Here is a 22,015-nt window from a genome sequence, read left to right on the forward strand (position 1 = left end):
GGGAGAGAGGGATAGAAACATTGATGTGAGAGAGAAACATTGATTGGCTGCCTCCTACATGCCCTCCGGCCCTCCCCACCAGGGATTGAGCACTCAACCTGGTCAAGTGTCGTGACCAGGAATCTGACCAGTGACCTTTTGCTGCATAGTATCCGAATATATATATGTATTTATATATATATATATATATATACCAGACACCCGGTGCACAAAAATTTGTGCACTCGCGGGGGGCGGGGGGAGGGTGTCCCTCAGCCCAGCCTATGCCCTCTTGCAGTCTGGGACCCTTGGAGGATGTCCACCTGCTGGCTTAGGCCTGCTCCCTGGGGGGATCGGGCCCAAGCTGGCAGTCAGACATCCCTCTGGCAGCCCGGCAGCCCTCGGGGGATGTCCACTTGCCAGCGGGGAGCAGGCCTAAGCTGCAGTCGGACATCCTTAGCGCTGCTGAGGAGGCGGGAAAGGCTCCCACCACCACTGCTGTACTGGCAGCCGTCAGCCTGGCTTGTGGCTGAGCAGAGCTCCCCCTGTGGGAGCGTACTGACCACCAGGGGGCAGCTCTTGCATTGAGCATCTGCCCCCTGGTGGTCAGTGTGTGTCATAGTGACCAGTCATTCCCAGTTTTTCTGCTGTTAGGGTCAGTTTGCATATTACCCTTTTATTACATAGGATAGAGGCCTGGTGCATGGGTGGGGGCCGGCTGGTTTGCCCTGAAGGGTGTCCCGGATCAGGATGGGGGTCCCGCTGGGGTGCCTGGCCAGCCTGGGTGAGGGGCTGATGGGTGTTTGCAGGCTGGTCACACCCCCTTCAGGGTGGGGGTCCCCACTGAGGTGCCTGGCCAGCCTGGGTGAGGAGCTGATGGATGTTTGCAGGCTGGTCAAGCCCCCGCCATTGGGGACCCTCACCCCATGGAGGTTTGGCCAGCCTGGGTGAGGGGCTGATGGCTGTTTTCAGGCTGGCCATACCCCCTTTAGGGTGGGGGGTTCCCACTGGGGTGCCTGGCCAGTCTAGGTGAGGGGCTGAGGGCCGTTTTCAGACTGGCCAAGCCCGCCCCCGGCGACGGAAGCTCCCAGCCTCTCCTTTTTTTCTTTTTTATTCTGGGATTTATTTACCTTCTATAATTGAAACTTTGTAGCCTTGAGAGGAGCTCAGAGCCGGCCAGGGCGGGCGGGAAGGAAGCTTGGCTTCCTCCATCATTGGGGCAACCAAGCCTCCTGCTTGCTCCAGCTCCGTGGCTGCCGGCCGCCATCTTGGTTGGGTTAATTTGCATATAGTCGCTCTGATTGGCTGGTGGGTGTGGCTTAAGGTGTAGCGAAGGTACGGTCAATTTGCATGTTTGTATTTTATTAGTGTAGATACTAAAGGCCCAGTGTACAAATTCTTGCACCAGTGGGGTTCCTCAGCCTGGCCTATGGGATCGGGCTGAAACCGGCTTTCCAACATCCCCTGGAGGGACCCCACCAGTGCATGATCGGGGCCGGGGAGGGACGCGGGAGGGCTCCAGGGCGTGTCCAGCCCATCTCGCTCAGTCCCAATTGACTGGACCCCAGCAGCAAGCTAACCTACCAGTCGGAGCATCTGCCCCCTGGTTGTTGGTGCACGTCATAGCAACTGGTCGACTGGTCGACTGCCTGCCCTCTGGTGGTCAGTGCACATCATAGTGACTGGGCGGCCAGTCAACTGTCTGCCACCTGGTGGTCAGTGCACGTCATAGCGAGCAGTTGAGTGGCCTTAGCATATCATTAGCATATTACGATTTGATTGGTTGAATGGACAACCGAGCACTTATCATATTAGGCTTTTATTATATAGGACATTTATATCAGCTGCCTCCTGCACACCCCACATTGGGGATCAAGCCTGCAACCCGGGATATGCCCTGACTCGGAATCACACTGCGACCTCCTGGTTCATAGGTCAATGCTCAATCACTGAGCCACGCCAGCTGGGCTCATTATTGTTTTGATTTACATTTTCCTGATGGCTAATGATGTTGAGCATCTTTTTATCTGCTTATTGGCCATTAGTATATCTTCTTTAGAGAACTGTCTATTCAGATTCTTTGCCCATTTAAAAAACATTTTTTAATTGCATTGGCTAGACTTTTAAAGGAGAAAAGTTTGCTTAGGACTATTTCACTAATATATCATAAAAGTAATGTTTTAGGCTGAAATATAGGGAACAAGTATTGGGCTTCAGCTTCCAAAAACATCTGCAAGTTAAAATGTCACACCCATCACCCAGGCTAAGCCTTCCAACACCAGTAACCCCAAGTTTTCTTTGATGTGGACATAGGCGGCGAGTGAGTTGGTCGAGTTGTCTTAGAATTGTTTGTAGATATTGTACCCAAAACTGCAGAAAATTGTCATGCATTGTATACAGAAGAAAAAGGCATTGGACCCACGCTAGGGAACCTCTCCATTTCAAAGGATGCCCATTCTGTCAAATTATTAATAAATTTATGATTCAGGGTAGAGATTTCTAAAATCAGAATGGGACAGGTGGAGAAAGTATTTATGGTGAAAAGTTTGACGATGAAAATTTTTAGTATAAGCACAACCATGAGGGTTTATTGAGCATGGCAAATGCAGGCTGCAATACAAATGGTTCTCAGTTCTTTATCACAACAGTTCCAACTCCTCATTTGGATGGGAAACATGGTATTTGGCCAAGTAATTAAAGGAATGAGTGTGGCAAGAATTCTGGAAAATGTAGAAGTGAAAGGTGATAAACCTGCCAATTTGTGTGCTACTGCAGAATGCAGAGAATTGAAGGCAGGGGGTGATTGGGAAATATGCTCAAAAGATGGTTCTGGTGGCAGTCATCCAGATTTCCTCAAGGATGTAGATATAGATTTAAAAGACATAGATAAAATATTATTAATAACAGAAGACTTAAGATATTGGAAATATTTTTTTTTCAAATCCCAGAACTGGGAAATGGCCATTAAAAAATATACATAGATGTTAAGATATGTGGAAGGTTCAAAGACTATTATTGAGAAAGCAGATAGGTCGAGGCAGCAACCTGTAGCTTTAAGCTGCATGCTGAATATTGGTGCTTGTAAACTGAAGATGTCAAATTGGCTCGGAACAATGGACAGTTGTTTGGAGGTTCTTGAAATAGAACCATCAAATACCAAAGCACAGTACCATAGAGCTTAAGGATGGCAAGGATTGAGAGAATAGGACCAAGCACTGGCTGATCTTAAGAAACCTTAGGAGATAGCACCCGAAGATAAAGCTATCCAGGCAGAATTGCTGAAAATCAAACAGAAGATAAAGGCACAGAAAAATAAAGAGAGGGAAGCATATGTAAAAGCATTTACCGAATAAGGAGTTCAGTTATGCTTAAATATTACACGTTGATGTATAAAGGCAAAAGGAAAATTTAAGGGATCTTTGTCTATTATATATGATCTCTAATGTGTTTCCTTTGATATTTCAGTTCCCCATTGTTTATAGTTTAGGAATACTGATATCAGTTCACTCTTAATAAAAGTGTTACAAAGTAAAAAATAATCCTATATAATAAAAGGGTAATATGCAAATTGACCTAATAGTGGAACGATCAGTCGCTATGATGCATACTGACCACCAGGGGGCAGACACTCCACACAGGAGCTGCCCCCTGGTGGTCAGTGCACTCCCACAGGGGGAGCGCCACTCAGCCATAAGCCCTGAGCTGGGCCAGGCTGGTGAGTGCAGTGGTGGAAGCCTCTCCCACCTCCGCTGCAGGCGGGCAGTAAGGAGCGAGTGGTCCTGGACTGCAAGAGGGATCGGGCCTAAACCGGCAGGCGGACATCCCCCAAGGGGTCCCAGACTGCAAGAGGGCACAGGCTGTGCTGAAGGACCCCTCCACCCCTGCCTCCCCCAGTGCACAAATCTCGTGCACTGGGCCTCTAGTAAGAAATGAAAATAAAGTATAGGGAATTAGGAACTATTATTTTTTTCATAGGTACTAGAGTCTAAAGTTATTAAAACTTTTTAACCAGTTATTATAAAGGGTTCTGTTAGTATAAACTCATGGGAAAAGACTTAATTTTTTTTAAATTTTATTTTTCAATTACAGTTTACATTCAATATTATTTTGTATTAGTTTCAGGTGTATGCCTGTGGTTAGGTAGTCATATATTTTACAAAGTAGTTCCTCCAAAATTTCAGGTACACATCTGGCACTGCACATAGTTACTACAATATTATTGACTATATTTCCTATGTTGTACTTTACATCTCTGTGACTACTTTGTGACTATCTACTAGGGATTGAGCCCGCAACCCAGGCGTGTGCTCCAACCTGGTTCATAGATCGAAGCTCAACTACTGAGCCACACCAGCCGGGCCAATTTATACTTCTTAATTCCTTCACCATTTTCACCCAGTCCCCCAACTTTCCCCCATCCCTTCTGGCAACCATTATAGACTGTGCTAATTCTGTGGTTAGACTTTTTTTAGGCATAAAGAGCAAAGAGCACCAGCAGAGGTAACCCACAACTGCTTGTTTTGCTATATCCTGTGTGCCTTTTTAAATGCCTAGCTCTGAAAAAGTATCATGCTACTAAAGATAATGATTTAAATAGACTAGTAAGCTAATTAGATAATTAGTCTTTTTTTATAACTAGATTCCCTTTTTCCTTTTTAATAGATTATAGATGTCATAGATAAGGAACTAATTCAGCCTTTTGAGATTCTGTTTGAAGGAGTTGAATACATTGCCAGAGCTGGATGGACTCCAGAGGGAAAATAGTACGTATGTTAAGTTTTCACTTCTTTGCAAATAATTGAGGATCCAGAACTTTAGAAATGTCTATGCTATTATGTTTGCCTTTCAATTGGAGCTGTAGTCATATGTAAATTTGCAGTGTTATTTATACACAAAGATTTTTTTTACCTAAGTGGACTTTGGGATTTATAATCCTATAAGCATAGTTGCATAGCATTTTAATTGTCTCTTACTTAGCCAGTCATAGTTTCAGCTATTTGTGATTAAAATAGTATGACTTCAAGGCTCACAGGTAAGTGCATATTTTTTTATTGTATAATTCAAATAAGTATCTGTAGAGCCTTATGTGAAGATGATTACATGTGGATCTGTCTAATGCAGACAGCGGGAGTATTATGAGGCTGGCGTTTGTTGACACTAGAGGGAGAAAATAATTTCAAAGTCCATCTGTGATTTTGGAAATTTAATTAGTCATTTGTAAGGGATAATTTAACATATACTAAAGTAATTTCTTCATTATGATTACAGAAATAACGGATGGGTGCTAGGGGAGAGAATAGGAGAATATTCATTTTCTGAGAACTTGCTTTATTTTTGGTGCTTTTCTCTTATTTGTTTAAATAGTGCTTGGTCCATCCTGCTAGATCGCTCCCAGACTCGCCTACAGATAGTATTGATCTCACCTGAATTATTTATCCCAGTTGAAGATGATGCCATGGAAAGACAGAGACTCATTGAGTCAGTGCCTGATTCTGTGACACCACTGATTATCTATGAAGAAACAACAGACATCTGGATAAATGTATGTCTGCTCTCCTGTGCTTGGTTAGATATTTTCTCAGAATGCTAAAGCAAATGAAATTTTATAGCAGACTATCAAGATGAATTTTTAAGTTCACAGTAACCACGAATATTATTTACTTAGTTTTAACGTTTCAGATTGGAGTGATGGTTCTAGAACAGGGGTCCTCAAACTTTTTAAACAGGGGGCCAGTTCACTGTCCCTCAGACCGTTGGAGGGCCGGACTATAGTTTAAAAAAAAACTATGAACAAATTCCTATGCACACTGCACATATCTTATTTTGAAGTAAAAAAACAAAACGGGAACAAATACAATATTTGTATTTGCATGTGGCCCGCGGGCTGTAGTTTGAGGACCCCTGTTCTAGAATAATGAAATGGTTGTAGATAGAAAATAGATGCCATTGAAATGACATCTTCTTGGCTGCAGGTTTACCTTTGTTCCTAGACACAGATATTGAAAGCACAGCCTCATCAGTGCCTCCGAGAGGACCATAAGAGTTCTGTGTAGAAAAGACTTTCTCTTTTTGTTGGCAAATTATACCAGAATATACCAATTTGGGTTGAATTGTGCATTTTCCAATTTAGTGGGGAAAACTTAAGATACAAAATAAAGAAAGCCAGCTCATTCTCTTGCCGAATATAAACTTTATAAGATTCACCTAAAACAAACATCTGTTTTCCCTTCAACTGTTAGAATATTTTCCTTTGGAAAAAAATGTTAAAAATTTTTTCCTCATAATTTCTGTAATAAGATTTATATTTTTAAATAAGCCTCATGCTATGTTTCAAGGATTACAGAAATGGTGGGTAAGTAAAAGCTTTTGGCATTTTTTTCTCCATTTGGAAACATTTATTTCTCAATGCATGAAGTCTTTGACTTAAATAAGATAAATCTGAAATGCCTAGGCAAAATCGTAATTGTAAATATACCATAGCCCCTAGCACCATCAGTTACTTATACTTCAGAATATGCTTATCAAGTCTTTCTCTAGCTTAATTTAATTGTTTACATAGTATTTCATTAATCTGTATATTAAATTAAGCTATTCATTTTACAGATCCATGACATCTTTCATGTTTTTCCCCAAAGTCATGAAGATGAAATTGAATTTATTTTTGCCTCTGAATGCAAAACAGGTTTTCGTCATTTATATAAAATTACATCCATTTTAAAGGAGAGCAAATATAAACGATCCAGTGGTGGGCTACCTGCCCCAAGTAAGAAATCCTTTTTTACTTAAAAAAGAAAAAATGTTGGGGGCAGAAGGTGGGAGGGGCAGGGGTAATGTATTGTCTCTTTTATATACTTTATAAGCATCAATACTGCTTCATTAAACTCAATGCACAAACTAAAATACAAATATGTGTATGTATATCAACGTAAGACAAAGATGTTTTGCTTTGTTTTTATGAGTATGTTTATTTTATTTTATTTTTAAATATATTTTATTGATTTTTTACAGAGAGGAAGGGAGAGAGATAGAGAGAGTTAGAAACATCGATGAGAGAGAAACATCGATCAGCTGCCTCCTGCACACCTCCTACTGGGGATGTGCCCGCAACCCAGGTACATGCCCTTGACCGGAATCGAACCTGGGACCTTTCAGTCTGCAGGCCGACGCTCTATCCACTGAGCCAAACCGGTTTTGGCTGTTTATTTTATTTTTGTTGTTAATCCTCACCTGAGGATTTTTTTCCATTGCTTTTCAGAGTGGAAGAGAGGGAGCAAGGGAGGAGGAGAAAGAAAGAGAAACATCGATGTGAGAGAGACACATGGACTGGTTGCCTCCTGCATGCTGGGGGGAGGTGGGAGGGGGAGCAAACCCACAATCCAAGTATATGCCCTTGACCAGGAATTGAACTGAAGACCTTTCAGCATGCAGTCTGAATCTAACCATTGAGCAACATCTTCCAGGGCTAGTATGTTTATTTTAATGCTTGCAAACCCTAATTGAAAATTACATTCCAGGAGAGTTGAGTTGGCATCAGCCATCTTGCCTGTGCCTCATAGGACAAAGTTCTTGATAGAAATATCTTAAACTATTGATAATGAATGATCTCTGGGTGGTGGGATTACTTATTTTTACTTTCTGCTTTTGCCTTAACTGTAATTTTTAATTGGCTTAAACTGAGCCCATGTCATTTTTAGATTTTAAAAAACTATTTTTAAATGTAATATATAGTTATTAGATATTTTTACTAGATTTTTTAATGTCACCATCTACACTGAAGTTTATTTATAATTATAGCTCTTCAGATTGATATAATTATGTTGGTCCAAAGTGAAATTAAGTATTGTCAGCTGAAGTTGGGTTGCTTCCTCTTTTTGGCTATTGTGAATAATGCTGCTATGAACATGGGTGTACAAATGTCTGTTTGAGACCCTGCTTTCAATTCTTTTGGGTATATACCCAGAAGTGAAATTGCTAGATGTTATGGTAATCCTATTTAAAATTTTTTGAGGAACCATCTTACTCTTCGTTTTCTATTCCTATTAGCAGTACACAAGTGTTCCAGTTTCTCCACATCCTTACCAATACTTGATTATTTTCTGGGGTTTTTGGCGACTTTTTTTTTTTTTTTTTTTAGTAATAGCTATCCTAGTGGGTGTGAAGTGGTATGTCTTTATGGTTTTGATATATATATATATAAAATATATTTTATTGATTTTTTTTTTACAGAGAGGAAGGGAGAGGGATGGAGAGTTAGAAACATCGATCAGCTGCCTCCTGCACACTCCCTACTGGGGTTGTGCCCGCAACCAAGGTACATGCCCTTGACCGGAATCGAACCTGGGACCCTTGAGTCTGTAGGCTGACGCTCTATCCACTGAGCCAAACCGGTTAGGGCGGTTTTGATTTATATTTCCCTAATGACTAGTGACATTATGCATCTTTTTATGTGCTTATTGGCCATTGAATATCTTCTTTGGAGAAGTGTCTGTTTGAATCCTTTGCAGAGTTTTTAATTGGGTTGCTTGTTTGTGTGTGTGTGTGTGTGTGTGTGTGTGTTTTTAACATGGCCTTTTAAATATTCTTATTTGGGAAACAGCTACATCTTAGGACTAGCAAAGTAAATACTACATATGATTCTATTCCTTTCCTTAGCCTAATTTTTTTTAAAAAAATAGACAAGATCTTATATATTTAAGACAGAGAGTTTCTTCCCTGAGACCCTTAGTTTAATGTGGCCCTTAGTGTGAAATTGTGCTACCAATTCCTTTATTGTTGAGAAATTAAATCACTTACGGAATTCCAGAAAATTTAGTGATAAAGACAGGTCAGAGAGCTGTGAATAGTAGTTAGTTAATTAAAATATTTTGGGTTCGCCGAAACCGGTTTGGCTCAGTGGATAGAGCGTCGGCCTGCTGACTCAAGGGTCCCAGGTTCGATTCCGGTCAAGGGCATGTACCTGGGTTGCGGGCACATCCCCAGTAGGAGGTGTGCAGGAGGCAGCTGATCGATGTTTCTCTCTCATCGATGTTTCTGACTCTCTATTTCTCTCCCTTCCTCTCTGTAAAAAATCAATAAAAAATATATTTAAAAAAATACTTTGGGTTCACTAATATGAAAATGATAACTTAAAAAGAAGAACTGTTGCTCTGGCCGGTGAGGTCAGTGGTTAGAGTGTCAGCCTGCACACCCAAATGTCTCAGGTTTTATTCCTGGTCAAGGGCACATACTTGGGTTGCAGGTTTGATTCCCTGGGAGGCAACCAATCAATGGTCTCTCATATCAACATTTCTCTCTCTCTCTTTCTCCCCTTTCCCCATTCCATCCCTTTCACTCTTTCTAAAAATCAATGGGAAAAAATAAAAGAAGAGCTGTTACCTCAGTTAATACTCATCTCAGAACACCAAGCTCCTGTTCCCTCTGTCTATTTCTGGGCTCCTCAATTTGTCTACCTCATCTTTCCCTTTTCCTTCTTTTTTTCCTTAGTTGTTCTTGTTCCAAATCTTCTTCCTTTTCCATGATGTCCACTTTATTTTCCTCCTTTCTTTTTTCTTCCTTAAGTGGTTATAATGTGAAACAATTAGTACTTGTTATATATTTGTTAAATGTTTATTTTCTGGCCATCAAATTTAAAGTACTAGGTTGAATTTTTATATCTAAGAAAAAGAAAATAAGTCAAAAATTTTTTTAACTTGAGTGGGATTAGCTAAGAGCCTGTACTATCTTATTATCTTATGTCCTCAGCTGTCACTTCCATAGCCATTGTTAGCAGCAGCTAGGCAAAGAGAAATCGTTTCCATTTTTTAATCTCCTTAAACCACTGAGAGAGCCTTATCTGCCAAGACAAAATCTCATAAAGACAAATGGGGCATGTTGGCATTTAATATGGTAATACCCGATATATTTTTAGCAAGTGAAGAACAATTATATTAAAATTTTCCTCCTTAAGTATTTTGTTGCATTTCTAGAAGAAATGCCTTGTTGACCCATTAGACTTCATTTGTCTAACCAAAGGTCTGTGAATGCAGGTGCTTTTGAGTTCTTTTCTGGCTTTGCCATGAAAATCAATTTTGCTTTTTCACTTTATTTGCATGGATCATTCCATCATTATTCCAGAGTATTATGAAGACGTATAACTTGAATTTTTTAAACGGTTGACCTTTTTTTTTTTTAGGGTGAACTTCACCTAACATTAAATTAACCATTTTTAAATGAACAGTGGCATTTAATATACTCACAGTGTTGTGCAACCACCACCTCTAACTAGTTCTAAAACATTTTCATTATCCCAGACATAACGACATTTTTAATATACTTTTTTGGAAAAAAGAGTTTAGAATACTATTCTTTATTGTTTCATTTGCTTATATAGTCTGGTATAAAGTGCTGAATTATAACTATGTTATCTTTAGGTGATTTCAAGTGTCCTGTCAAAGAGGAAATAGCAATTACCAGTGGTGAATGGGAAGTTCTTGGCCGGCATGGATCTAATGTATGTTCTTTTTTTCTGCTGATATGTTTGGTCCACGTCTGCTATGTGTATGTAGTGCAACTTCATATGACCCCAATGTTTTGAGTCTTAATTTAAATTATAAATCTCTCATTTTATAGCCCTGGTATTAGATGTGTACTGGTTATTACAGGTCACCGTTTTCAAATATTGTGTTGCTACTTAATAAGGGAAGGGCTAATCCATACTTCTCAAACTTAGCAAAAATTGTAAATTAAACTACAGTTTGAAAATTACTTTTAAAGGTCTTACAAACTACTCATGTCATTTCTATATTAGAAGTTACATTTACTGCTTCTGAGGTAGTGATTCTCTTTCATTCATCTGTTTATCGTATTTCACAAATTTAAAATTTCATCCACCATCTGCAATGAGTGATAGAAATTTATACAGAGAGTAGATTGATAGGGAAAAGGAGGGAAATTCACCCTCTGTTTCACTCAGCATGTAGCTTTCTGTGGTTATTTAGTGAATTCTAATTTTTCTTTTGACTTTCATAGTACCTTATGTTTGTTTCAACTTTCAGTTAAGTGGTCAGTTTTATGAAGTCTCTTAAGAACTCCATCCTTTATATGTGTGATACATACAGTTAAATTGATGTATACTACCAGGATTTAGTGAAGACCTATTTTTTCCTCAAATTGATTTGGAGATTTATTGAAGGATTGTGTATACTAGCTACTAAGAGAAGTCACTCATAGTCACCAGGTGATTGAGAAAGAATGAAGATCCAGGTCCCAGGCTTGTTTTTGTTGGTAAAAATTGTAGAATATTATAGGCAACCTTTAAAGTCTAATTATCACTGAGTTTCACATGGTCTTCTGGTTGTATATTCAAATAAAATTTTTTTCTGTTTAGGGACTTTGGATGTTGTCAACTGAGAAAAAAATCTTATTGTGGAATTCTAAGTTTTTATAATAAAAAATTATACTAATGTAAACTTTTTTGAGTTTTGAATGAAGACTTAAGAGATCTTATCCATACTTATTTATAAACTATACTGATATTGAAACTATGGTTGAGTTTAATTATTCCCCAACCCAATAAATGAAACACTTTTGCAGATTTGTACAGAAGACCAAAAGTACTATCTAAGATAATACTGCACTAACTGAGAAATATATAGGATGCTGAAATTAGACTGTGTTAAGTGTGCATGAATGGTTGGCCTAAGCTGCAATATAGCTATTATTTTTCCTATAGATGGTTGTCATTTTAACGGAATAATTCTTGTATTTTAAGAAAAGCATACATTCTGACCATATAGGAAACTCTACCAATAGTGTGCAACTCTGGTGTCCTTTTTTCTTCTGGACAGGATCTGTTCTTAGCTATAAGTCATAAACAAACCCGACAGGAACACTTGTGGAAATTTTTTTTAAAAGAGGCACAAGTCAAAGGATGACTCACATGATTCTGAATAAAACTGGGGATTGTTGGTTGAATTACTGACCTTGCCAAGGTCATGCTAGCTCTGATTTTTATGTTGTTGTTATTTTGACAGATCCAGGTTGATGAAGTCAGAAAGCTGGTATATTTTGAAGGCACCAAAGATTCTCCTTTAGAACATCACCTGTACGTGGTCAGTTATGTAAATCCTGGAGAAGTGACAAGGCTGACCGACCGTGGCTATTCCCACTCTTGCTGCATCAGCCGGGTATTAAGTCCCTGTTTGAAAAGGGTTTCCTGTCATAGAAAAAAACCTCTATTCTTATATTACTCCTTTTGAGTAATGTGGAGATGGGTCCAATTGGCCTGCAGAAGTCTGATTCTCGGGAAAAACTTTGAAAAGTTTAACATTAACTTCAGCATTGTGTGTGTACATAAATGCTCAGACTCATACTCCTCCTGTGGCATCAGAGTAGATATAGTAGCAGATAACATTTGTTACTGTTCCCTGGGGGAAAAGTAACTGTTTCTTCTTTCTCTAGCATTGTGACTTCTTTATAAGTAAGTACAGTAACCAGAAGAATCCACACTCTGTGTCCCTTTACAAGCTGTCAAGTCCTGAAGATGACTCAACTTGTAAAACAAAGGAATTTTGGGCCACCATTTTGGATTCAGCAGGTACTCATTTCCCTGAACCTGATCTTAAGTAGGATTAGCACATTAATTGTTATAGGCAACCTTATTATAGGCTCTAAAACCTGTGTGATATGTCCGCATTTCCTGGACACAGTCTTCCCATCTCTCACTACCGCCTGTTTCCGAGCTGCTGGGTTTCTGATTGATCCCACCCCTCCTATTCTGACAACTACCAAGTAATATGGGCTACCTCCCACTCAAGGCAGGAGCAGGTCTGGAAGGCCTTTTTTTTTTTTTTTAATATATTTTTATTGATTTCAGAGAGGAAGGGAGAGAGAGAGAAACATCAATGATGAGAGAGAATCATTGATCGGCTGCCTCCTGCACACCTCGCACTGGGGATCAAGCCCGCACCCGACGTGTCCTTGACCAGAATCGAACCTGGGACCCTTCAGTCCGCAGGCCCGACGCTCTATCCACTGAGCCAAACCAGCTAGGGCTGGAAGGCCTTTTTGAAAATAGGATTAAAGTAGTCAACATATCAGCCAGGAAACCATTTGTTTACACATTTGGATGATTTTCCAGATAAACAAATGAGCTTGAAGATAATGGTACCCTGAACTAGTAATACTCTTTGAGCAGTGAAGCTATAGCTTTAGGGAATAACCAGCTGATGACTTTCTTAAACTTTTGAAGCACTTGGGATGGCCATAAAAGAACTCCTGTTCTCTATGGAAGTGAAGAGCATGGTTAATTATCTATTTTTAAAATGTTTGATTTCTTAAAAAATGTACTAATTTTATCTTTTAATCCAGTTAAGTATTTTCATGCATTAATATTTGCTAAGGGATTAAGAATTAGTATAAAATCACAGGATGTAGGTATGTTCTAATGTGCACAATAGAATTTTTAATATAGTGATGATGATGCTTAAACTGTAATATCATCCAATACACACACAGACTTAGGATAGGTCTGTAAACCAAAGATTGATCATGACTTTTTTCTGGCTTCTGGTTAGGCTTATTCTCTAATTATCAGAAAAAAATGTTTATTGAGCACCTGCCTTGAGCAAATTAAAATGACTAAGTTAAATTTGTGCTTCCAGTTTCTAATCACATATATGTATTAAACATCAATAAGTTACACCGAAGTGAGCACAAAGTATTTGTATAGTTCTGCACAATAATCCTATGTTCCAAGGATTATTCAGAATACGGTGTGTTTATTTCTGAAATAGATAGTTTGATATGTTCATTAGGTTTTCTTTTGTAAAGATAATTTTTTGCTTATCACCTGGAAGGGGGATGGTCAGTTATTTGTGTGTGAGTGTGGGTTTATTTTTTTTAATTTACTTACTTACTTATTTATTTATTTTTATTTACTTATGTTTTAATTTTTTTACTTATTTATTTTTATTTATTTACTTATTTGTTTATTTATTTATTTATTTTTGAGTGTGGGTTTATTTTTAACTTGCTATCATATTGTAGAGCTCCTATAACAACTTTCCTAACAGACTCGGTATGTTATTTCCTTAAAGGTCCTCTTCCTGACTATACCCCTCCGGAAATTTTCTCTTTTGAAAGTACTACTGGATTTACATTGTATGGAATGCTTTACAAACCTCATGATTTACAACCTGGAAAGAAATACCCCACTGTGCTGTTCATATATGGTGGTCCTCAGGTGGGTATATTTTATTACATATATATAATCATTAAGTGTGTTTTACATACAAACATGATTCACATTTGTATTATAGCTATCTACACATAAATCATGAAAATGTTAAATTAGACTTCTGTTAAAAACTTGAAGGCAATCTTTATAAACTTAAAAAAAAAAGGCTTAATACAAAGAAGCTCAAAAGAGAAATTACAGGACACTCTAAGATGCTTTATATGTTTTGTTATATTATTTTGATGTTAAGGCTAAGTTTTTCCTTTCCAGTGAAGAAATGATATGTGAAAAACACAGTATAAAAACTCTCTGGTTATCTAGATTTTAAGACTAACAGATAACCTCATATTAGTAATTAAGTTTTAAAAGTCAATTATTTAAGTTAAGATTTGAGCATTGTTGAGCCTCTGCTATTATTGACTCTGGCTTATGTTTTAATTATCCAGTTTAGGAGTTTAGGAAGCTGGCTAATTTGTAAATCAGTGTCAATTTCTTAATTTACAATAAGAACTGTAACTTGTGGGGAATGAAATACTCATTTCAGTAGGAAAATATGTTGTTTTCTATCTAAAGAAATTTTGCGGGGAAATGCAATTAATTAAATTTCTTGGTAAATAAAAAGAGTTTTAACAGCTATTTTTAGAAAGCCATGGTAACCTGATGAATTTCCACTCTTCATTCTAAGCTGTATTTCTTAAGCAACTAGAATACTTTTACTAGCTAGTTAAGGCAACTGCTATACTACTATTCATCACTGTAAAAAGCTTAACCTTGATTTTCCTTTCTCTATATTAAATATTAGCATGTGAGTATTAAGTAAATTCCATTGTCTATCAGAGTAAAGTATTTGGGGTCAGTGAATTGGTTAATTGGTAATTTTTTAAAATGTTTATTCTTGATTATATATCTTACATTGAGCCATTGAGGAAATTAGAATATAATTACACTGTTTTGTACTCAGTAAATATCCTTTACAATTATGCCCAGTTACTTAGTATCTGAAACTATATCTAGATTTCAACTCATCCAAAAAATAAAAGTAAAATAACTACATAAACCATAAACTCTCAACGATGATCTATATAAAGTTAAATCACTTTGCCATCGTTAAGTGTGTTTTACAAACAAACATGATTCACATTTGTATTATAATTATCTACACATAAATCATGAGAATGTTAAATTAGACTTCTGTTAAAAACTTGAAGTCAAATCTTTATAAACTTTTTTTTTAAGGCTTAATGCAAAAACTCAAAAGAAATTAGAGGACACTTTCAGAAGCTTTATATTTTGTTATATTATTTTGTTATTTTTTTTTTTAATATATTTTATTGATTTTTTCACAGAGAGGAAGGGAGAGAGATAGAGAGTTAGAAACATCGATGAGAGAGAAACATCGATCAGCTGCCTCCTGCACATCCCCTACTGGGGATGTGTCCGCAACCCAGGTACATGCCCTTGACCGGAATCGAACCCGGGACCCCTCAGTCCGCAGGCCGACGCTCTATCCACTGAGCCAAACCGGTTCCGGCTATTTTGTTATTAAGGCTAAGATTTTCCTTCTCAATGAAGAAATGATACATGAACTATGTGAAAAACACAGTATAAAAACTATCTGGTTATCTAGATTTTAAGACTAACAGATACCTCATATTAGTAGTTAAGTTTTAAAAGTCTAAGCCAAATGAAAAGACACTCAATATCACTAGTCATTAGGGAAGTGCAAATCAAAACCACAGTGAGACACCACATTATACCCATTAAGAGAGCTATGATCCAGTCACTATGGCAGCTCTTTAAAAAGTTAAACAGAATTACAGTCTGATGGACAATCCCATTTCTGGTGTATACTCAAAGCAGATATGTGAACAGATATGTCCATTGCAGTGTTAGTCATAGTAGCGAAAAGGTAGAAGCAACCCCCAGTATCCATTGACAGATGAATGGGTAAACAAAATGTGGTACATGACGGAATATTATATAGCCTTAAAAATATATAACATGGATGAACCTTGAGGACATTGTGCTAACTGAAATAAGCCAGACACAAAACGACAAATACTGTATTATTCTACTTGTATGAGGTACCTAAACAAGCAAATTCATAGAAACAAAGTAGAAGTTGTCAGGGATTGAGGGAGAAATAGGAAGTTCTATTTAATAGGTATGAAGGGAGTTTCTGGTTGGGATGATAAAAAAGTTGTGGAAATGGATAGTGGTAATGGTTGCACAACAGTGTGAATGTACTTAATGCCACTGAACTGTACACTTAAAATGGCTGAAATGATCATTTTTTTAAAATATATTTTTATTGATTTCAGAGAGGAAGGGAAAGGGAGGGAGAGAGAAATATCAGTGATGAGAGAGAATCATTGATTGGCTGCCTCCTGCATGTCCCCTACTGGGTATTGAGCCTGCAACCTGGGCATGTGCCCTTGACCAGAATTGAAGCAGGGACCCTTCAGTCCCCGGGCCAACACTCTATCCACTGGGCCAAACTGGCTAGGACTGAAATAATAAATTTTATGTTATGTATATTTTACATAATAAAAAAAATCTTAGTGCAATTTAAAAAATTGTTTGTTTGGATTACTTTATGAACACAACTGGAGTCTTTGGGGTTTTCTATGTACAGTATCATGTCATGACAGTTTTACTTCTTCTTTTCCAATTTGGATGCCTTTTATTTCTTCTTGTCTGATCGCTATGGCTAGCACTTCCAGTACTATGTTGAACAGGAGTGGTGAAAGTGGTCATCTCTGTCTTGTTCCTGTTCTTAGGGAAAATGGCTTTAGTTTTTGCCCATTGAGTATGATGTTGGCTATAGGTTTGTCATATATGGCCTTTATCATGTTGAGATATACTCCCTCTATTCCCACTTTGCTGAGGTTTTTATCAAAAATGGGTGTTGAATTTTGTCGAATGCTTTTTCTGCATCTATTGATATGATCATGTGATTTTTGTCTTTCAATTTGTGATGTATCACATTTATTGATTTGCGAGTATTGTATCAGCCTTGCATCTCTGGAATAAATCCCACTTGATCGTGGTACATGATCTTTTTAATATATTGCTGGATGCAGTTTTGCTAATATTTTGTTGAGGATTTTAGCATCTATGTTCAGGGATATTGGCCTGTAATTCTCTTTCTTTGTAATGTCTTTATCTGGCTTTGGAATTAGGATAATGCTGGCCTCATAAAAAGAGTTTGAAGTGTTCCTTCCTCTTGGATTTTCTGAAATAGGTGTTAGTTCTTTGAATGTTTGGTAAAACTCCCCTGTGAAGCCATCGGGACCTGGGCTTTTTGTTTGGTGAGAGTTTTTTTTATTACTGCCTCTATTTCATCAGTTGTTATTGGACTATTCAGGTTTTTTGATTCTTCCTGATTTAGTTTTGGGAGATTGTATTTTTTAAGAATTTGTCTATTTCATCCACATTGTCCAGCTTGTTGGCATATAGTTGTTCATAGTATTTTCTTACAATCCTTTGTATTTCTGTGGTGTCAGTGGTTACTTCTCTACTTTCATTTCTGATTTTTTTTATTTGGGTCTTCTCTGTTTCTTGATGAGTCTGGCTAATGGTTTATCAATTTTGTTTAGTCTTTCAAAGAACCAGCTCTTGGTTTCATTGATTTTTTGTATTGTTTTTTTAGTTTCTATGTTATTTATTTCTGCTCTAATCTTTATTATTTCATTTCTTCTACTTACTGTAGGCTTTTCTTGTTTTTCTCTTTCTAGTTCTTTAAGTTGTAGGGTTAAATAGTTTTTTGGTGATTTTTTGTTTTTTGAGGTTGCCTGTAGTGTGCTATGAACTTCCCTCTCAGGACTGCTTTTGCTATGTCCCAGAGATTTTGGGTTGTTGTGTGTTCATTTTCATTTGTTTCCAGGAAGTTTTTTATTTCTTTCTTGATCTCATTGGTAATCCAATCTTTGTTTAATAACATGCTATTTAGCCTCCATGTGTTTTAATGTTTTTGGGCATTTTTACGTAGTTGATTTCTAATTTCATTCCACGTGATCTGAGATAATGCTTGATATATTTCAGTCTTCTTGAACTTGTAGAGACTTGTTTTGTGTCCTAACATGTCGTCTATCTTTGTGAATGATCCATGTGCACTTGAGAAAAATGTGTATTCTGCTACGTTGGGGTGAAATGTTCTATAAATGTCAATTAAATCCATCTGATCCAGTTTGTCTTTTAGAGTCTCTGTTTCCTTGTTAAGTTTTTGTCTGGAAGATCTATCCAGTGAAGTCAGAGAAGTGTTAAAGTCCCCTACTATGACTGTATTGTTGTCGATCTCTCCGTTAAAGTCCTCTAGAAGTTTTTTTATATATGTAGGTGCTCCTATATTGGGTGATATATGTTTGTTGGATTGATCCTTTTAGTATTATGTAGTGACCTTTGTTGTCTCTTGTAATAGCCTTCATTTTAAAGTCTATTTTGTCGGATATGAGCATTGCTACTCCAGCTTTTTTTCTTTTCTATTTGCATGGAAAATGTTTTTCCATCTCTTCACTGTCATCCTGTGTGTCTTTTGTTTTGAGGTGGGTCTCTTGTAGACAGCATATACTGGTAGTTGGATCATGTTTTTGTATCCATTCAGCTACCCTACGCCTTTTGATTGGAGCATTTAATCCATTTATATTTAGGGTTATTACTGATAGGTACTTATTTATTGCCATTTTAACACATTAAGCGCCCAGCCTGTTTTGTCTTCCAGATGGAAAGTATAGTGTCAGTCACCGGTGACTGGGCGCTTAACGTGTTAATTCTGTATGGCTAGGTTTCTCTCTGTTTCTTCTTCTCATTACAGCAATCCCTTTAGCATTTCTTGTAATGCTGGCTTGGTGGTGATGTACTCCTTTAGCCTTTTTTTGTCTGGGAAGCTCTTTATTTGACCGTCTATTTTGAATGATAGCCTTGCTGGATATAGTAATCTTGGTCTCAGATCCTTGCTTTCCATTACTTTGAGTACTTCATGCCATTCCCTTCTGGCCTTTGGAGTTTCTGATGAGAAATCAGGTGTCAGCCTTATGGGAACTCCTTTGTAGGTAACAGTTTTCTTTTCTCTTGCTGCCTTTAAGATTCTCTCTTTGTCTTAATTTTTGGCATTTTAATTATGTGTCTGGGCATGGGCCTGTTTGGGTTCTTCTTGTTTGGGGTTCTTTGTGCCTCCTGCACTTGTGTGACTTTTCCCTTTACCAGGTTAGGGAAGTTTTCTGCCATTATTTCTTTAAACACCTTCTTTATGCCTTTCTCCCTTTTTGCCTCTTTTGGCACACCTGCTATTCTAATATTGTTATGTTTCACATTGTCCCACAGCTCCCTTAAGCTGTCCTCCTGTTTTTTAATTGTTTTTTCTTTTTGGTTTTCTGATTGAGTGATATTTTCAACTCTGTCTTCTAATTCACTGATTTGATCCTCAGCTTCCCCTAATCTGCTGTGTATTCCTTCTAATGTGTTCTTTATTTGTGTTATGTCATTCTTTATCTCAGACTGTTCTTTTTTCATAGTTACTATATCTTTCTTCATGCTGTTGAGCATTTTTACCATCATTATTCTGAACTCTGATCCAGATAAATTTTTTATCTCTGCTTTATTTATCTCTTCTTCTGGAGAATTCTCTAGTTCTTTCATTTGGGGGTTGTTTCTTTGTCTCTTCATTTTGGCTTTCCATTTGGGTTTGTGACTATGTATTAGGTAGATCCTCTACACCTCTCTATGAACTCAACTGTACTTTCTTGCACTTATAGAAACAATTCCTTTCTCAAAGTGTTCCTTAGAAACATTCAAATTTGGTGAGGCCATAGGAGAAGCTGACATTCAGTTTGCAGGGAGATTTCCCTAGGAGACTTTTCATGGTAGAATGCCTCTGGCACTTCAACCCACAGGGAAATCAATTCATCCTCTTGCTGGATGACTCCATTTGAGTTTATTACGAAAAGGCTCCTTTCTAATGGCACACAATAGCCTTGTGAAACTTGATTAAATCATGTCAGTGGCCCATGTTTGTTTTTGGTGTGTAGTCAGGTCAGAGTGTCACAATTCAAGGCCTGGCCAGCGTGGCTCAGTGTTTGAGCGTCAACCTATGAACCAGGAGGTTATGGTTTGATCTAGACAGTGAGGATACCGCAGTGTACAACTCAGACTAATGATCCACCCTTATAGAGCTTAATGAGGAAAATAACAAGTAGACACAAAATATATATTACTTCATAAATGGAAGGCTATGAATAATTGTTCGGAAAGAGGATGGCAAAATCACTAAAATGGAAGTTCCAATAGGAAGGTAAGGAAAAGTCTCTACAGAGGATGAGAAAGAATGAGCCACATTAAAAATCTAAGGGAAGAGCATTTCAGACAGAGGGAACAGTAAATGTCAAGTTCAAGGTCCTGTGGTTATAATCATAGTTGATAATAAGGTTAGAGTACAGTGCATAGGGAAAGAAATGGTATGAGATGAGGTCAGAGAAATTGCCAAAGGCCAGACAATGTAGGGTCTCAAAGGCAATGGTAAGGAGTTTACCATTGGAGGGCGCTAAGCTACAAAATAGTAGCTGATTTACATTTTTAAAACATTGCTCTGCTACCTTATGAACAGACTATAGGAGGACAAGAATAGAAACAGGAAGACAAGTTTGACAGTTGTTACAGTGGTACTGACGTCCAAATGTTCAAAACGAGAAGATTTTCTACACCTCCCACCCCAATCTAACCCAATAAATGCTCGGTAGCAATTTATTGAGGGAAGGTAGTGTTGATTCTTATTTTAATTTATTTTTTAGAAAGAGAGTAACATCAATTTGTTGTTCCACTTGTTTATGCATTCATTGGTTGATTCTTTTAGGTGCTCTGACCAGGAATCAAACCTGCAACCTTGGCATATGGGGACAACACTCAAACCAGTTGAGCTATCCAGCCAGGGCCAATGTTGATTCTTGTTTAACTCCTGACTGACTTGGTTTTCCCATTGGTATCAGCCAGAGAAAACTTCTTTCTCATTTGCCAGGACTTTTTTGTTGTTGTTTAATATCTATCTAGTGTCCACCAAACCTTGACCTTCTGTAATTTTCTTCCCACTAATTAAAGTCCTCTTTTCATTAGATAGTTTATTCCTGGTGAAACACAAAGCTACATTTAATTTCCCAGTCATTTTTATGTATAGTTTTTGGGCAATAAAGGTATTTAAGAATTATTCTGCCTTTTGCACTGATTTTTGTAATAGGGAAAAAGTACCTAGACTAATCACAGTATTTTATTAAAATACTAAGTTTTCCTACTACTGGTCAAAGATAATCCCAGAAGAGATAGGTAGGGAAGAAAAATGATCTATTTATCCTCGTCTCTACCATTTGACACAGTTCTTCAGGGTAGAAGTAATCATTTTAGTAACTTTGTCTATGGGATAGGTTAAATCTCTTGTCTTATATGTAATTAATATCTAGGTTATAGTTTTAAAATCATTAGTTGCTCAGTAATTGCCCTGAATTAAGTGTGAAGCTAAGAAAGAAGTACCCTCCTACCTAAAACCATGTCAGTGTTTCCTTGTCTTTGGATACGTAAGATTTGGAGGCAAAGAAATGTGGACTTGGAGAAATCTGAGGCCAGCTTGCTCCCTGCAGGCTCAAGATCAACCATCCCACATAGAAGAAAAAGAAAAGAAAAAAGAGCCTGACTGGCGTGGCTCAATGGTTGAGCATAGACCCATGAACCAGTTCAATTCCAGGTCAAAACTCAAACCCAGTTTGCGGGCTTGGTCCCCAGTGTGGTGCGTGTAAGAGGCAGCCGATCAATGATTCTTTCTCATCATTGATGTTTCTA

The 22,015-nt window shown here is 37.8% G+C and overlaps 1 protein-coding gene, 1 non-coding gene and 1 pseudogene across 8 annotated transcripts in view; all 3 read left to right on the top strand.

Annotated features, from left to right (window-relative positions):
* The window catches only part of DPP8 (dipeptidyl peptidase 8), a 62,566-nt gene that overhangs the window by 25,909 nt on the left and 14,642 nt on the right, over positions 1 to 22,015 (top strand). For all 7 annotated transcript variants that reach the window (XM_006093381.3, XM_023757804.1, XM_014459771.2 and 4 more), the window contains 7 exons: positions 4,642 to 4,742; positions 5,344 to 5,521; positions 6,583 to 6,742; positions 10,389 to 10,468; positions 11,991 to 12,143; positions 12,418 to 12,553; positions 14,055 to 14,200. In XM_006093381.3, coding sequence (XP_006093443.1) covers positions 4,642 to 4,742; positions 5,344 to 5,521; positions 6,583 to 6,742; positions 10,389 to 10,468; positions 11,991 to 12,143; positions 12,418 to 12,553; positions 14,055 to 14,200 — 954 coding nt within the window. The remainder of the gene's footprint in view (positions 1 to 4,641; positions 4,743 to 5,343; positions 5,522 to 6,582; positions 6,743 to 10,388; positions 10,469 to 11,990; positions 12,144 to 12,417; positions 12,554 to 14,054; positions 14,201 to 22,015) is intronic.
* LOC102442373 lies at positions 2,222 to 3,332 on the top strand (annotated as a pseudogene).
* LOC111826975 lies at positions 21,709 to 21,841 on the top strand. Its single transcript, XR_002830431.1, has one exon. It is a non-coding gene; the product is annotated as a small nucleolar RNA SNORA38 (small nucleolar RNA).

The sequence above is a fragment of the Myotis lucifugus genome, unplaced genomic scaffold, assembly GCF_000147115.1.
Source record: "Myotis lucifugus unplaced genomic scaffold, Myoluc2.0 scaffold_115, whole genome shotgun sequence".
Lineage (NCBI taxonomy): Eukaryota > Metazoa > Chordata > Mammalia > Chiroptera > Vespertilionidae > Myotis > Myotis lucifugus.